The sequence below is a fragment of the Spermophilus citellus genome (assembly GCF_964194105.1).
Source record: "Spermophilus citellus genome assembly, chromosome: 5".
Lineage (NCBI taxonomy): Eukaryota > Metazoa > Chordata > Mammalia > Rodentia > Sciuridae > Spermophilus > Spermophilus citellus.
The window spans coordinates 16808555-16826097 of NC_138186.1; the positions used below are offsets into that span (position 1 = coordinate 16808555).

At 49.3% G+C, this 17543-nt stretch overlaps 1 protein-coding gene across 1 annotated transcript in view; it reads left to right on the top strand.

Annotated features, from left to right (window-relative positions):
* The first annotated feature begins 6707 nt into the window (after positions 1–6707).
* The window catches only part of TXNDC5 (thioredoxin domain containing 5), a 28024-nt gene continuing 17188 nt past the window's right edge, over positions 6708–17543 (top strand). Inside the window, exons 1-2 of the mRNA XM_081295329.1 lie at positions 6708–7059; positions 11980–12129. Of these exons, the coding sequence (XP_081151455.1) occupies positions 6809–7059; positions 11980–12129 (401 nt within the window). The 5' untranslated portion in view covers positions 6708–6808. The remainder of the gene's footprint in view (positions 7060–11979; positions 12130–17543) is intronic.

The following is a 17543-nucleotide window of genomic DNA, read 5'->3' on the forward strand; positions in this document are numbered from 1 at the left end:
GCAGCCAATAAGACCCATGGCCAAGGCCATCAATGCATGGCCAAGAGAAGAGTGGAACTGCTTAGGGAGCAGCCTTCATCCTCCGTAGGAAGTCGTCTCTCAGGTGCTTTTCAGGGTGAGCTTCTGCATCAAGCTGTTGGCCCTGCACTACGGACTCTGTGGGAGAAGGACAGAAGAGCTCTTATAACCGCATCCAGCTGACAGAGCTGGGAGAATGGTCGGGGAGAAGGAGAAGAGCCAGCCCTGCATGAGCTGGTGAGGAATTAGAGCCAGCTTGCTGTGGTCTTTGAGAAACAATACAAATCTTTCAGCTTTTTGGCCACAATCCACTCCATGGAGGAACTCAAATCTTTATCTCCCCATCTGCTGTCCTGCATAGATCCCACATGGATTCTGAAAGCTTTTATCTCCCAAGCACCTGAATCTATTATGTGATAATGTGTTTTTGTGTGCCTATTACTTATTTAGTAAGATGTGTTGTCCAAGAGCTTATGTGGTTAGTGAGTAAATATCAAGTTTCCATTAGCCATTTTAAACTGATATTAGCTCTATTCCCCTGGCTGCCTGGGTGACTCCAGGCTGAGAAACGGCTTTGGTCTTTTTCGTTAGATTTTTTTTTCCTGATGAGAGCAATTTTACTCCATTTGCTCCTTCTCAACAATCACGTCTGAACAGTCACAGAAGTCACAGAAGTCTTTAGAGGCACCTTCCAGAATGTTCTGACAAAGTTAGAACAACAGGATGTATTTACTTTCAGCATCTGCCTAAAATTAGCATTTTTTTAGCCCAATAATAACAACTCAGGAAGCACCTGTTAGTGTGGTTCCAACGGTGGCATTTCTGTTTCTGAATTTTCTGTGGGGTCCCCTTTCCAGAGTGATGACACCTCAGGGCTCAGAGTTATTCTCAGGAGATAGAAAAATGAAAGCAGCCATTCTTCCCAGTCAGTAGCGGTTCCTCCAGCCTCGGCTCTCATGATGCTCACGGGGATGCGAACAGCTTTAGAAACAAAGGTCTTCTCTGTTCTCCTCTAGGGCTGCTGTCAGAGGGGTGCAGCTCCTTGAAGTCTCTGGATGTGCCGCTGGGCAGTGAGGTGACACTGGGTGGTAAATGACCACACCGACCCCAACACCAGTTGCATTATCTGTTTGGAACAGGGCTGTGATTTTGAAGGGGTCTTTCTCAAGGAAGCCACCCCCTGTGGGCAGACATGCGACTTCTGATTCATTCCTTCGTGCACTCACACAACAAGCATGTACTAAATACCTGTGGTGTGCCAGACTTCATGTCCCCACCCCTCCTCACATGGAGCTCACAGGCCAGAGGAAGTTGATGCTTCAAAACAACAACAAACTGTTCTACTAAGAGGAATGGAGAGAACCGATATGATATTATGAAGGCAGGGAGGCCTAAGCCCTGCTGTGGTCAGAGAAGTCTTTGCTGAGAAAGTTGTATTTACTCCATTGCTATAAAAATTCAGTTGTTTCTCTATTTTTAGGGCTTTTTTTTTTTTTTTAAGCTGGAAACTAGGCTGCTCAGAGGCGGGTACCTAAGCACGGCCACTCGTAGCAGCCACCATGTGCATGTCAGCCTCTTGTGAGGGCTGAGAGTCCAGAGGAAGAGTAGGGTCCACTGAGATGATGCTGGGCAGTGTTGGGAAGAGGGAGTTGGAGGGTCCTGCAGGAACAAAGCACACTGATTGGTCTGGAGAAGGTAAAGGCTGTGTCAGGTAACAGCCCCAAGTATGTTTGGGAAAGAGGTATGATTAGAATGAGGAAGTCCTACACCCAGTGCTTGTTGAGCATCCACTATGTGCCAGACATTTGGGTTCTAGGGAAAGAATGGGAGCATGACAGACACCCTCTGGCCTTCGTGGAGCTTCCTGATGGGGAAGAGGACCAATTCACTACCCAAACACATACATCTGCAACAACATGGCATCATAGTATGAAACGGGCCAGGCAGAAACTCAATTGTGCAGTGGTAGAGAAGCTCAGTGGGCAGAAGGAGGCTGCTGCAGAGAGGTGGCACCCGAGGTGATGTGGGGGCCAGAGGCCTGGAGGTGCAATAGGACCAGCCACAGAAGATAAGGGAGGGGAACAAACAGCACAGCAAGTGCAAAGGGCCTGGGGAGGGAAATGCTTGCAGGGATTTCAAAACATCCCACATAACTAGCATGTAGGGGAGCATGGGTCGAGGTGGCACTTTTCCTCGAGGACTTTGAAATCAAGACAAAGAGTTGGAATTCTATTGTATGTGAAAAGGAAGCCATGGATAAAAATTGAGAGAAGTGTGATGATCAATTCCAGTATCGTGTGAGGGAAGGATTTGAAAGATTCAAGGGTAAGGCATAACAACTGGGTGACTACCTTAGTAGACAAGAAGTAAGCAGGTGGCAGGAGAAAGGAGTAAGCCATTTGGAAGTGACTGGGCTTGCTGATGCGGGTATTGGGGCCTGGGAGCATAAAGACACTGCACAGGAAATAAGGGGGGTGGAGGAAAAAAGAAAAAGGGGAATAGAGTTTGCATCCAGCTTTCTGGCCTGAACAAACAGTAAGAAAGCAACTTACTGAGGTACAGAAACCGAAGGATGAGCAGATCGCCCTAGGGCACCAAGAGCTTGGTTTTGGCCCAGCCTGTATGGAAGACGAGAGAAAAGGGATGGAGTAGACAGAGCTTGGAGAGAGACCTCAGCAGATAATTCAAATTGCAGTGTCATCAGCATGTAGATAATGTTCAAATCCTGGCTATGAGTGGGGTCACCCAGGAAATACGCGCCTTTGGACTTTGTAGAAGGAGAAAAGTGAGTTGGAGGTTAATCCTGGACAAACAAGATTGACAGGTTGTGTCAAGGAGCCTGGGGAGTGATGAGCAGGTAACAAGCCGATCAGAGAAGCTGAGAGGACGTGGGTTTGGGCGAGGACAGCGCTGATTGGTCCAACACTGCGGAGGGGCCGGTAGGGTAGCGGAGCGAAGCATTTACCCAATCTGCAATCGTAGACCTCCCTGGTGACTTTTGGAAGAGCAGACTTGGTGCATGGTGCGTCTGGAATCCAAGTGGCATGTGTTAAAGGATAAATGGAAAATAAAATGCAGTTAATTATTGAAAGAAATTTTGCTGGGAAGGAAAACGAATGAATTGGGATAGTAATCGGGTGGGGAGAATGTGAGGTCAAGGGACTTTAAAAAGTTTGGCAGTTGGGATATACTCAAGAATATTTGTGCATTGCTCAAAATGATCCTACAGGAGAGTGTGATGGATAATTCATGCAGAAAAGAAAGGGTATTTGAAGGAGCCAAGTGTTTGGGCCAAACACATACGTCTGCAACAAAATGGCATCATTGGGATGGTGGTTTAATGTCCTGTCACTTCTATAACAAATACCTACAGACTTGGTGGCTTAATACATTTATTCTCTTACAGTTCTTGAGGTCAGAAGTCCAAAAATCAGTTTCACAGAATTAAAGTCAAATTGTCAGCAGCACTGAAGGTCCCTCTGGGTGTTCTAGGGAAGAATCTGCTTCCTTGTCTTTTCCAGCACTTTCCGAGAACAGTGCTCCTGTTTACGGAACATTCCTCCTTTCCCCAGTCCAGCAGTGCAGCATATTCAAATCTCTCTGCTTTTGTTACCTTGCTTCTTCCTCTGTAGTCAAATTTCCCTGCCTCTCTCTTACAATGACACTGTGATCATATTTCAGGGCCACCCAGATAACTTTGAGTGTCTGCCCCATCTCAGGATCCTTAATCCCATCTGCAAAGTCTCCACTGTCATGTAACAGCCCGATGTTCTAGGAATCAGGATCTGGGTACCCGAGGGAGGCATGATTCTGGGGATCTGATCTTTGCTGGGCAGGGAACACTGACTCCCCTGGGAAGAGAGGCAAGGTAGCCATGGACGTGTGTATAGATCTGGCAGTGGAAAGATGAGAAGGTTCATGATTTTGGCTTGGCCTTGCTGAGAAAAGTATGAAGCAAACACTGATGGCTGAGAGGGATGGTGACCCGAGTGGTATGGGGATGGGAGTAGAGGGGAAGCGGAAGCATCCAAAAAACAGTCCATGGAACTGTCTAGGGAAAGGGAATCCGTTTCAGGGCAGGGATTAGTAGTGATCCAAGGCTTATTTTATGAACACTGTGATATTTCTGTAGCTGAATTTGGCCGCATAGTTAAAACCAGAGTTCACCCGTGTTTCTGGGAAGAACATGGCAAGGCTGTAAGCAAAGGATGAGAACCAGGGGATCCAGTTTGTCGACAGGCAAGGGAAGATGTGGCAGCCTGAGGGACTCTGGGTAAGTGGCTGCATCAGCAGCTCAGGTGTCAAGGTAAGGGGTGTGTGCTGCAGGTGAGATTTCTAGAGCCAGTGAACTGTAAGCCTAGGAGGCCTGGGCAGGCTGGGATGCCTTCTGGCTTCTGTCACTAGAGATAATCAACTCAAAAAGAGAAAAGGTTTATTTTGGCTCATGTTTTGGAGGTTCCAGTCCATGATCAGCTGGTCTCATTCCTTTTAGGCTTTCAGTGAGGCAGTACCTCATGGAGGGTGGGGAGGGAAGAACAAAGCCAGGAAGCAAAGAAGAGAGAGTAGGGCTTGGGGTTCTGCAATCCCTTTCAGGGGCATGCCCCCAATGGCCTAAAGACCTCCCAGTAGGCCCCACTTCTTAAAGATTTCAATAGTGTCATCCCGAGGAGCAAGGCTTTAACACATGGGCACTTGGAAGACATTCAAGATCCAAATCATAACACTTTCACTTTAGGTTTTGGAGACATTGTATATTCTGGCGGTGACAAATTCTAGGGTTTCCCTTTAAGAAGTTGTTCCTGAGGGACAGATAGACCATCCACCTAGATGCTGATAATTTCAGGAATTAAAAACAAGAAAAGTATGGCAAGGAATTTTGAGAGCCAGGAACCACAGTCTTCAGTGAATGAGGGAAGTGACCTGGAACAATGACCAAACTGGAAGGGCAGAGGGTACCATACTTAATAACATCAGTTTACCAGGAGCTGAGGGTTTGTAGGAAGAAATGGTTTGGAAAGAGAGATGGGGAACAAGGACAGGGACTGACTTCCTTCCTGTCCGAAGGAACTCAAGGTGTGAAAGAACAAGCAGTCAACACTTGAGAGGGTTCCTAGAACTATGTTTTGTTAAGATGAAAAATAACTTTGGTGCTATAAGAAGAGCATGTGGTGATCCTTTGTTGGAATTTCCCAGTAGCACAATGGAAAGGTATGGAGGTGTGAGGTTTAGAGAACATAAGGATTCAAGTCTGGCAATTACAGATTACTGGAGAAAATCCTAGGATTTCTAGCAAAGGTAAGTGTCACAGGAATCCCAGACATGATGGAACCACATCAAATAAGAACTTGATTGGCAATCCAAGGAATTTGCACTTTACCCCCTATGCCAAGACCACAGAGGCAGTGGTGTGTTAAGCCCAATTTTGAGCATCAAATTCTCATAGTCAAAGGCAGACTGTAGGAAAATTAACTTTTGAGCCATGCGAAAGAAGGAGACTCTTAGAAAGCTATTGCAATAGGTCAGGCTTTGAGTTTGTTTAGCGTATGAACACTGAGACTGGTGGAAAGAAATAAGCGACGCCAGAAATGTGATTTTATTGACATTAGGGATATGGGGAAATGAAGGAGCAAGTTGGAGATGTCTCACATATTTCAAACTTCAGCAGTTTGAAGAATAGGTTTTGGAGGGAAAATGATGGGTTTGTTGTTTGGCAAACCATGGTTAAATGTTCACTTGCAGAGGAAGAATAAGGTGAGTCAATGGGTGTGTCCCCTGTTGCTAAACCAGGGTAACAGTCTGGGTTTTCCTGGATTCAGGATAAGCAGGGGACCTAGCAGGATCCCAGGAAGTAGCTGGTGATTTTCTCCCTAATTTAGCTTCAGATCCTCAGGGCAGGGCTGGAACCTTTGATTACCATCAGTCCTAAAGTGCAGTGAGCCCACTGTAGCACTGTACGTGTGGGCGTAGTAAGATACCACAGTAAAATACTGCCCAGAAGATACCGCTCAGCCATCCACAAAGCCAGTCCACCTAGAGCACGGCTGTTGTCATTCATTTTTGTAGCCAGGGTGATTTAGGGCACACTAGGACAACAACCAGTGCTCCCAGGAGGAATCCTGACCAGAGGCCTCTTTGGCCTCTTCTCCATTTCACCCTCCAGTTAAGGCGGTGCAGGGATAACAGGCCAGGGGCTCACTTGGGACGTGGTTTCATCACACTTCTGTCTGAGCCCAGGTCCAAAATCACAGTTCAGGTCTGGCCAAGAATCTGACTCATACAGGTGCAAACCCCACCCACTTTTGCCCAATTCCCTGCGTTCTGCTGACAGCAGCTCTTTTCTTCCTTTGGCCTGAAATCCCGGGGTCTTTGTGTGTGTCTAGCACCGTGGAGGCTGACACTGCCCTCCGGGGCTCCCCTGCCTGGCCTTCTCCTTCCGTCATCGGAGTTGATCCTCGCGGTGGGTACAGCGGGAAGGCGGGTGAGGGCCCCGGGTTTGGGGAGGGGCAGGAGCCTCGCGGGATGAACCGGAACTTTCCGAGGAAGTGCGGGAGGCCGCGCTCGGAAGGCTCTCCCGGCCCCCGGGCCCCAGCCTCGGCTCTCAGCCCCGCGCTCCCGGCGCGCCTACCCAGACCTGGGCCCGGCAGCGGCGCGCGCGGGCGGGACGGGGCGGGGCGGGGCGAGGAGGGGGCGCGGCGTGCCCGGGGCGTGTCCGGGGAGGGGCGGGCGGCTGGAGGCGGGCGCGGGTGAGGGGACCGGCCGCCGCGGCGAGAGCGCGCCCAGCCCCGCCGCGATGCCCCCGCGCCCAGGACGCCTCCTCCCGCCGCTGGCCCGGCTGCCCGGCCTCGCCGCGCTGCTGCTGCTGCTCGGCCATGGCGGCGGCGGGCGCTGGGGCGCCCGGGCCCAGGAGCCGGGGGCGGACAGGCCCCCCGCGGCCGACGGCGGGGACGGGCAGGACCCGCACGCCAAGCACCTGTACACGGCCGACATGTTCACGCACGGGATCCAGAGCGCCGCGCACTTCGTCATGTTCTTCGCGCCCTGGTAACTGACCGCGTCGCCCTCCTCCGGGCTCCAGCCCCGCACTCCGTGCGCCGGGAGCGGCTCCAAGGGCCGGGCAGGAGGCGTGGGGCGCGTAGGCGCCGCGGGCTCCCAGCTCCGGGCTGGGGCGCGGGGACCCCGGCTGGGGTCGGGCCGGGATGTGGGCAGCTGGGGTTCGCAGCCGCGGGGTGGGCACTACGGGCTCGGGGCAGGAGGCGTGGGGCGCCTGCGAGGGGCCCTGGGCCAGGGGGCGTGGGCGCCACGACTCGGACGCTCGCAGCTGACGTGGCGCTCGGCAGCCGGGGCGGTGCGGAAGGAGGAGGAGGCTCCCGACCCGGGGAGCCTGGAAGAGGCCGCCCCTCTCCTGCCCCTTGCTCTCGAACCTTACCCCTCCCGTCCCCGGACTGAAGAGCAAGATTGGGGTCCCTTTGCTCAGGGCTGCTGGAGCCCAGACTTCACCCTGCCGGTCCCCTGCCCAGCGCCCCAAACTTCCTGTGTCTGCCGGACGCAGCGGGCTGCGGGTTGGCTGGCACACGGGGGACACGTGCACTCGCCGGGAGGAGCCTGTCTCCGGGCCAAGCTGGCCAAGTAGACGTCTGGCTAATCACCTTCGTGAAAGTTTTTAACTGGAAAATAAAAACTCACCATACGTTTTGTGGGTACGAAGGGGTAGACGGGGACGGCAGACGGGGACTTCTGTACCACGCTAGTAAGGGACAGTCTTGCAAATTCTGAGTGTCCCGCTGCAGCCTGGAGTGGATGTGAGTCCTGCTCTTGCTGGCCCACAAATCCAAGGCTGTCACTTCCTCCTCTCCCTATTTTGGGGGCCAGGTCATTTGGAAATTGTGAGGTGGGAAAGTTGCTGGTTGAAGTTACACCTCCTGCTTGACCCTTACCCCGGGAATTATTTTGCACACAAGCACACCCAGTGCTCTCCTTGGGGCTTGGCTGTAGATTACCCTAGGAATGAAGTTCTCATGGGTCAGGGCGGAAAGCCCCCAGTCTTAGTGCACAAGTTTGAGATGTGCTCCGGCTGTGCTTATTGCAGAATTTACATTGTTTCCCAGAGCTCAGAGAGGCTTATTAGGAAAAGGGATGTAGGATGAGTAAGGTACCTAAACATGGCTTGTTCAGAAATGAACTCTTTTTGAAGTTGGAAAAACTTTTTTTTGTTTTTAACTTCATAGTATTGCTATGGTTATATTTCAGCTTCTTTGGTGTTAAATCAACTGTTTTGGTTTAGTCTGGCTCATAATTACTATTAATAATGTATATATGGGATACATTGTATTTTGATGTATTGAAAACCTCTTGAGTTTTTACAACTATTAATGGTATGGAAAATACATTGTAGCATGAAACCTCAGTTGATGTTAATAGTTACTTTGTGCAGTAGTAGTCTCCCAGTAACAATTCCAATTAAATACTCTACTGTGCTTAGTTGGAGCTGATTTCAGTGGAATAAATCTGGTTTTCTCTATTTTATTTTATTTTTTAGTACTTTTAGTTGTAGTTGGACACAATACCTTTAGTTTGTTTATTTAGTTTTAAGTTATGCTCAAGATTGAACGCAGGGCCTCACACATGCTAGGCAAACACTCTTACCACTGAGCTACAACCCCAGCTCTTCTCTCCTTACTTTTAAAGAAAAATTGATATATAGACATAGTTGAGTCTCCTGTAGTGCTAATGTAGTTTTAATTTTCAAATCTCTGCAATAAGCACCAGCTAGTCCTGGACTGAGAAGGAAGCCTGTACATCTGTCTGGGTAATAGCTAATACAGTTTTCATTGTATGTAGGTTATGGACATCTAGATGGATGTTCTTGGAAGAAGGAACAATTTACATTTTTATTTGTTTGCATCTTACTAGTCTGTAACAACTGTTTATAGAGGAATGTGTGGGTTTCTGTGATAGCCTTCAAAAGTTAGGCTTTTAAGAGTAACTTGGAGGGGCTGGGGATGTGGCTCAAGCGGTAGCGCGCTCGCCTTGCATGCATGCGGCCCGGGTTCGATCCTCAGCACCACATACCAACAAAGATGTTGTGTCTGCCGAGAACTAAAAAAAAAAAAAAAAAAAAAAAAAAAAAAAAAAAAATTAAAAATTCTCTTTCTCTCTCTCTCTCTCTCTCTCTCTCTCTCTCTCTCTCTCTTAAAAAAAAAAGAGTAACTTGGAGCTCAAATAGAATATACTGTTCCCCACCCCCACACATTTATTTCCCATTTCAGAGGCTGGGAAATGTTGGAAATGTGATCTGGGGGCAAGGACACGATGTAACAAAACATGGATCTGTGTACTTTTGCCCTGAACTTGACAGCTATAGGGTTGGTCAACTATTGTAGATTTTGTGCCAATATAAGGTCACAGCTTCTCTGTGGCCAGTGTGGGTCACAGTGAACCTGATGACATTGAGTTCAAGATTAGGATCAGGTGGCTTTGCTCTATTACTTGACCACAGGCTACCCTCTGAATGCAGCTGGCTGTTTCAGAGGTGGGGCGATATAGCCACAGGGCCCCAAACCAGAAGTTCTGGCTAGATGGTTCCTGTGGCTTAATCTGTAGGAGGGAGTGGGAGGAGCATGCCCGGCTAGCCTGGTAGTGGCTCAGGATGGTCTGTTTTGATTTAGCGCCCAATGAACTTATTCTCCTGTTGTGAACCCAGGGGTTTGCATATGCTAGGCAAGTGCTCTACAATTAAGTTACATTCCTAGACATTTTTAAAGAATTTTTTTTTTTAAAGAGAGAGAGAGGAGAGAGAGAGAGAGAGAGAGAGAGAGAGAATTTTTTAATATTTATTATTTTTTAGTTCTCGGCGGACACAACATCTTTGTTGGTATGTGGTGCTGAGGATCGAACCCGGGCCGCACGCATGCAAGGCGAGCGCGCTACCGCTTGAGCCACATCCCCAGCCCATTTTTACAGAATTTTATTTTGAGACAGGATCTTGCCAAGCTGCCAGGGCAGTCTCCAACTTGCAATCCTCCTGCCTTAGCCTCCCCAGTTGCTGGGATTACAGTTATATGCCACTGTGCCTGGCCCAGTGAACTTACTCTTTAAGCTTGTTCTTAATGTTTGTGTTTTCACAAGAAAACTTGTCAAGGATGCATGTGTGACCAAATTCTCCTGGAGTCAGAACTGCCATTGAAAACCCGTTAGGGGTGCCCTGCTGGAGACCACCCCACAGTCCCTCACTAAGTCCTCACAGCCAGTTTTTCTTCTAGCATCAGAGTGGATCATGGCTTTTTAGATTAAGCACCAAATGAACTGGTTGTCAGATCTGTGTCTTCAGATAGCATCACACTCGGTGTGATAAGATGCTCTTGCCACAAAAAGGAACATGTTGGAGCCAGTGACAGCCAAGGAACCAAAATTTCATATCTTCCATTGCATGTACACTTTGGGGGGAATGTGGACCTGGCCTTTTACCTATCTCCCCTGACCTTGCCAAGCCCTCATTGGATCCCCAGAAACTGAATCCACAAGTACAGTTCCACTGTGTTTCTTTCCTTTCCTTTTATTATTCATTTAGCTAAGAAACCGTCAGGTGCTTTGTGGTGTGTTCTGGGAATGCCATCAGTGCTTGCTTTCTCGGAACTTGGGCCCCAGATACTTAAACGTTAGGTTTTCCCTCACAAAGGTCTTCTCGAAAGGAAGGAATGATGCTGTATTTGAAGCTCTTATGAAGCAGGGATTCTCTTAGCTGGCCAAGAAAGGGCTGCTCAGGGAAGACACCTTTTCTTCATTTGTCCCTTTAAATGCTTATTGTTGGGGTCATCTGCAGAACAGACCAAGAGGCTTAACAGAGTTTACTGAGAAATTATTTTGAGGAAGAACTCACAATTGAAAGGGCTGGGTGTTCTCATGAGCAATTTTTGTTGTTGTTGTGTTTTTAAGATCACTTTAAAAAGCAATATAGTGAGTGGGTGGTTACATTGTAGACAGGAACACCATACTTACTAGATAAATAAAAAATACCCACGTGCCATAATGCTGTGTGATTGTACTTGAAGCTTGGGATAAAGTTTCCAGTGTGGTCTCATTCAGAATTCAAGTGTGACTCTGCAGGCAGCTAAGAATACAAGATGACCATCAGCTGTGTGACTCTGAGCTGTCATGGAATGTGGAGAGTGGCGGGAAGCCATAATCCCAGCTAACAGATTATTTTAAATGATAGGCAATTTAAAAATACTTGTATATAACTAAATTCACCCAATGAGTATTACAAATAGATGTTTGATTTTTATCCATACTAGAAAATGGAGTGGTCACAAGCTCCTTTAAAAAAAAAATTACTAGCTTTTCATTAGAGAAAATGCAGAGTTGATTTGATTTTGAGGTAGCCTTGATTTGTGCATATCTGGCTGTGTAACAGGGAGACCTGACTAATAAAGGAGCAATTCTAAGAAGAAGCGCTAAGCTGCTGCTGTACTGGGAGAGAGGAGAGATTTCCAGGAGACCACAGAATGGGTACCGAGCAGCCTGGGAGGCAGGGTAGGCTTCTTGGAGAAAGTGACTCTCAAGCTAAACCTGAAGAGCAAATAGGAGTCGGCCAGGTGGAGGTGAGGGAGGAAGCATCAGGGAGGGAGAGAGGGTACCAGGCCCCAGGGGAAGCCAAGCCGTGACCCTTTTGAAAAACGGCGAATGCTGTAGTAGGGCTTGGACTGCAAGGGAAGGTGGGTTGGTTCTGGCATGGAGGTCAGATAGGGAGATCTGGGCACGTGCCTTGCTCAGTTTTGATTTAGGGCCTGGAATGATATGGCACTGTCCTAGGGGGAGTTGGGTCCTGGAGTAGTTGTGAGCTGTCCGTCTGTGGCAGGTACAGAAAGGACAGAGGGCCCATTGCCCAGTGGAAAGGGCTGAGGTGGTGGGCCCGACACCCCTGAGCTGGTGCTCTGTCCGACTCCTCCTCTCACCCTGTTCCAGGTGTGGACACTGCCAGCGGCTGCAGCCGACTTGGAATGACCTGGGAGACAAGTACAACAGCATGGAGGACGCCAAGGTGTACGTGGCGAAGGTGGACTGCACGGCCGACTCAGAGGTGTGCTCCGCCCAGGGTGTGCGAGGATACCCCACGTGAGTAGGGAGGAAGGGCACGTACCCCGCGGTGCTGGGCTTTCCGCATCTCGGTGCCGTCTCCCTCCACTCAAGGCAAGGCCAAGTTGAACTTTTGGTCATTTCCTTTGTAGATGGGAGGAGGGAGGAGAGGCTGAAGTTAAGCAGGCCGCCCTGTGGCTAGGGGAAGATGATGTTTGACACTGTGTCTGTTTTAGAGGTTTTTTCTGTACTTTGGAGAAGGCCTTTAATCAGCATCAGGGTCTTCTGCTTATGGGGGGATGTGTTCAGGGGACAGTAGCGGGGTTCTACCTGAGATCCTACTGCCTGCGGTGTTCCCCAGGACAGCGTCCACACTGTCACCAACAGGGGTTTGAATAGTTGGTGACGCTGTAATTCTAAAACACCTTTCCTAGAGTGACATCCCACTGCACAAAGACTGTGTCTGCTGGGAAGAAGGGTGACACACCAGAGGACAGTGGTCTGACGTTGACACTGCTCTCAAGGGAGTTGCTATTTACTCCCTTACGGCAGTGTTTCTTGGTTTTATGAAACCAATTGTAATTGGCTGCCAGGGTTTGGATAAATGCCCACCAAAACTCCCTGTTTTAAAGGCTTGGTCATCAGCGTGTGGCACCTTTGGGGTAATGGGAACTTCTATGAGGTAGGGCCTGGGGGGAAGTTAGTTGTTGGGATGTGCCCTTGAGGGAGACTTTGGGGCCCGGGCTCCTCCTTTCTCTCTTTCTGTGTCTTCCCATGAGCAGTCCCCTCCCCCCACTGCTGCCCCCGTGGTGTGCTGCCTCGCCATGGGCCAAAGGCAGTGGGTCCCAGGGACCCTTGGACCGAAACCATGAGTCAAGTGAACCTTTTCCAGTGAATCCCACTATTATGCATGGTTACAATGCACCAATTAAAATCAATACATAAGTAAACCTTTTTATAAGCTCATTATCTCAGGTATCCATTACAGTAATACGCCAACACAGTGGCTTATTAAACAAAAGATGGTGTCTCAGTCTGTATCCTGTTGCTATAACCAAATACCATAGACTGGTACTTCATATGAAAAATAAAGATTTATTCAGCTCATAGCATTAGGGTCCAAGGCTCGTGGGCTGTGTCTGGTGAGGCCTTCTTGCTGGTGGGGATGATGCAGAATCCCAAGGTGGCCCAGGGCAATCTGCGCTGAGACAGCTTGCTTGTTCACTTGGGTCTCTCCTATCAAGCCACTAATGCAGTGCCAGGGACCGCACTGTCACAAACTCATCTAATCTTAATTACTTCTTAAGGGTCTTACCTGGTTTTGCCTCTTAATACGTGTAATGGAGACTTATATTTCAACATGAGTTTGGGTGGGGGCATTCAACTCATGGTAGAGAGGGTGAATTAAAAGGCTGGGGGGGGGGTGCTCTGACACTCAGCCTCAGGGACTTGGGGTGTTTCTGCTGTGGCTCCCTTTAAGTGAGTGAACTTTCTAGCTCAGCATCTCTCTGTTCCGTGGAAAGACTTGAGCTGTGACTGATGGCCTTGCTTGAATGGAGCGTCTGGTCCAGGAGTGGTCATCGTGGTGGGGAAGGCAGGCTCTCGAGAAGATGGCAGCCCCATTCAGACCACACTTGGAAGGTTGGAAGGAAAAGCAGTTCACTAGGAGGGACGATGCTGTCTCCACAGGAGGCCGAAGGGTTGGTCACTGCAGATCCCTGCGTACTTGCCACAGTCGAGGAATGAAGTCAGTCCTAGATAGTTCATTACTCAATTGAGTAATGTGGGGGGCCGTGGAGGCAGGATGAAATCAGAGCTGATCTTCAAACCTGAGAGGCAGCGTGGAAAAGAGTTCCCTCGATCCCTGGGCTTGAGGACAGAAGCCACACTGGAATCCCAGCTCCACCCTCACACACCACACAGCTCTATGTCATTTAGCCTCGGTGGGATGGTGACGCGCATTGCACCCTCCTTTCAGGGTGGGAGTTCAGCAGAATAATGTGCCTGTAAACCCTGGTCTGAGGCGTGCTTGCTCAATGGGAGAGGAATTTCTACGTGTGGAAATTTCGGCATTTCCAGAGAGGACTCTGGAACTCTTGGTCTTTGGTGCTTGGTAAAAACCCATTACTTCCAAAAGGCAGGGGCAGCAGAGATGGACCAGTGTGTCCAGTCTGACCGAGGGGGGACGGCGTAGGTCACCCACCATGCTACAGGGAGGCTGAACTAGAACTCTGTCCAGGCTGAGAGAGATGCGTGACCAGGCTTCAGAGAGGGAAGGAAAGGCGTTCCTCTGGACTGGCTGGAAACACTCTCGACTGCACTCCAGTGGCTCCGTAGATGCCGTTCACAGACTTAATAAGACCCATTCTGGACCGTGTGTCCTGAGTTTGATTTAGAACATCCAGACTCCCCAGGTTAACCAGGAACTGGTTTTTATGTTGTTAAAAAGAATGAAAAGGAGCTCACCCTATGGTGAGTGTGGGCTGGGAGGGAGCCTCCGTGATGGTCAGGGGCCTGCAGAAGTGCCTGAGGAGAGGCTTTGTTTTAGTTAGTTTGTGAGTTTGTTTCCTTCTTTCTTAACAGCATGCAGGAAGCACAGCGTTGTGTACGGTGTGTGGTTGCATTGAGGCATTTATAGGTTTACCTGTGTGAGCATTTACTTTCTCTAAACATGACTCTCATAGAGGCATTCCGAGCCTGAACCAGATGATGAACGTAGATGCCTGATCCCAGGGTGTGTGTCAACATAAGCTTTTACGTCATTCTTTCCCTGATATATTTAACTGGAGTAAAAGATCCGAGTGGGAGGGAGTTTGGGCTCTCGGAGCCTCTAGGGATGGCTGACTATGCTCAGGAAAATGTTTTCAGGGCTTCTTCTCGAGCCAGGAAAGAATCATTATGTCTGGGAAACCCTGAGCAGGGGCTGGACTGAAGGGGAGTCACACCATCTGCAGCAGTCTCCTGTGGCTGCGGAAACAAAGAATCACACACCTGGGTGGCTGAAAACAACACAGACGTATTGTCTCACAGTCCTGGAGGCTGGAAATCCAAAATTAAGGAGTCTTCCAGGCCACTCTGAAACCTGTAAGAGGCATCTTTGCCTCTTCCTGGCTTCTGATGGTTACTGTGTATTAGCTTTGTGTTACTGTCACAAAATACCTGAGATAATCAACCTAAAAAGAGGAAAGGTTTACTTTAGCTCCCAGTTTTGAAGGTTTCAGCCCACAGTCTGTTGGCTTTGGGGATGAGGGTGAGGCAGCGTATCATAGCAGAAGTGTGGTAGAGCAGCCTTCTTACCTCGTGGTGGTCAAAAAGCCAAGAATAAGAGAAGAGATGGGGTCAGAGTCTCACAGTCCCCTTAAAGATCACAATCCTTGATGACCCAAGATCTTCCATTGAACCCTCTTCTTTAAAGTTCTAGTACCTCCTGATAGCAGCACACTGGGAAATGACCCCTTAACATGAGGGATATTCCAGGTCCAAGCCAAAGCAGCTGGTAATCTTGCATTCCTCAGCTTGTATGTGGACCACTCTGACCCCCTGTTTTCACATGGCCTCCCTGTGTGCATGTGTCCAGGTAGGAATTCCCCCTTCTAACAAGAACACCTGTTGGGCCAGATTAGGGCCCACCCTAATGACCTCGTTTGAACTTGACCACCTGCATAAAGATTCTGTTTCTATTTATTTACTTACTTTTGGTACCAGGGATTGAACCCAGGGGCACTTAACCTCTGAACCACATCCCCAGCCTGTTTTTATATTTTATTTAGAGACAGGGTTTCCCTGAGTTGCTGAAGCTGGTTCTGAACTTGTGATCCTCTGCCTCAGTCTCCAGAATCACTGGGACTACAGGCACGCACCACCATTATAATACCAGGCGCATTGTTTATCACTGGAGGCACATCTACAAATCTAGTTCTATTTTGGCTTTTTTCCTCTTTTTGTCTAAAAGTGCAGATGGTCCCTGACAATTGCATTTGAACTTGGGACATTTTGACTTTCTGACGGGGGTGAAAGCATTCCCCATACAACCCTTCTCCCTGCCACGCTCAGTAAGTACGGGAAACATCCAAGCCATGAGGTGGTCTGTCCTTGATCCTACACGAGGCTGTGTGTCAGGTGATTTTGCTTTTTGTAAACTCATGTAAGTATTCTGAGCATGTTTAAGGTGGGCTGGGCTAAGCTATGGCGTTTGATCACTTAGAGGTACTAAGTGTGTTTTTGATGTAGGATATTTTCAATTTATGATGGGGTTGGTTAGGATATAACCCCACCGTAAGCTGAGGGGCATCTGGATGAGCTACTGTGACCAGGCATCATGTTTTTACTGGTGGCACATTGGGAACCTCACCTCAGCCCCTTTACGTGATCTCAGGTTCGTGGTCAGGCCAGTGCACACTTCCTCCTTCCGTGCCTTGATGTAACTAAGGTTTTCTTGTGCAGCTCTGAGACTTTGAGACTTCCCCTGGAGGCCGTCTTGTCGAGAGAAGTTAGCTGTTTGTTGTGGACGGAGTGTTTGTGTCCACGAAGATGCATGTGTTGAAATCCTAACCCCAGTGTGGTGGCGTTAGGAGGTGGGACCTTGGGAGGACCTTGGGAGGTCAATAGGGCAGAGTCGTCATCCGTGGGATTTTTGCCTTGATTAACGAGACCCCAGAAAACTCTTGTCTCCCCTGCCACGTGAGGACACAGGGAGGAGGTGCCATCAATAAGCCAGAAAGCACCCCCAGGCACTGAGTCTCCTGGCCAGTGGATCTTGCTCTCCCAGTCTCTGAAACCGAGAAACAGACTTCTGTTGCGGATGAGCCAGGCAGTGAACGGTGTTCTGTTGCAGCAGCCCAAACAGGCCGAGGCACCAATTCAACCTATGTGTCTGATTTCAGCATCCATTGACTTTTTTTTTAATTTTAATTTTTTATGTGCTTTAATCGATCATCCATGGCGGTAGAATACATTGATGCACTTTGACTTATCATGCATAGCTGGGATATAATCTCTCATTTTTCTGAGTGTCCCTGTTGTAGAATCACGTGGGTCAGGCAGTCACATATAAATGTCTGTGTGGTTCCACTGTCCCTGCTGTCCCCTCCTCCCGTCCCCTCCCCCCCCTCCACCTCATCTAGGGTCACGCTATTCTTCTCCAGTACCCCCCCCCCCGCATTGACCTATTAACCTGATTCTAACCTTGGCCACCGACACACAAAACCCACATACGTGCCGTGGGGACGTCAGGGGTCACCTGAGTGAGCAGGCCTCCCAGCAGATGCGGGTCTGTACTCCTTTCTCTCTGGCAGTAGCCACGTCTCCCCGTCCCTCTGGGCCTTTTCTGTGCAGTTTCCCCTTTGCAGGGAGGGATCCGGACCAGGAGCTGCCGGTGTCACTTGTGGGAGTGTCTTTAGCTCACCATGAAGGGAACAGCTCCCACCTCCCCTGAAGATCCCTCAGAGACCAAC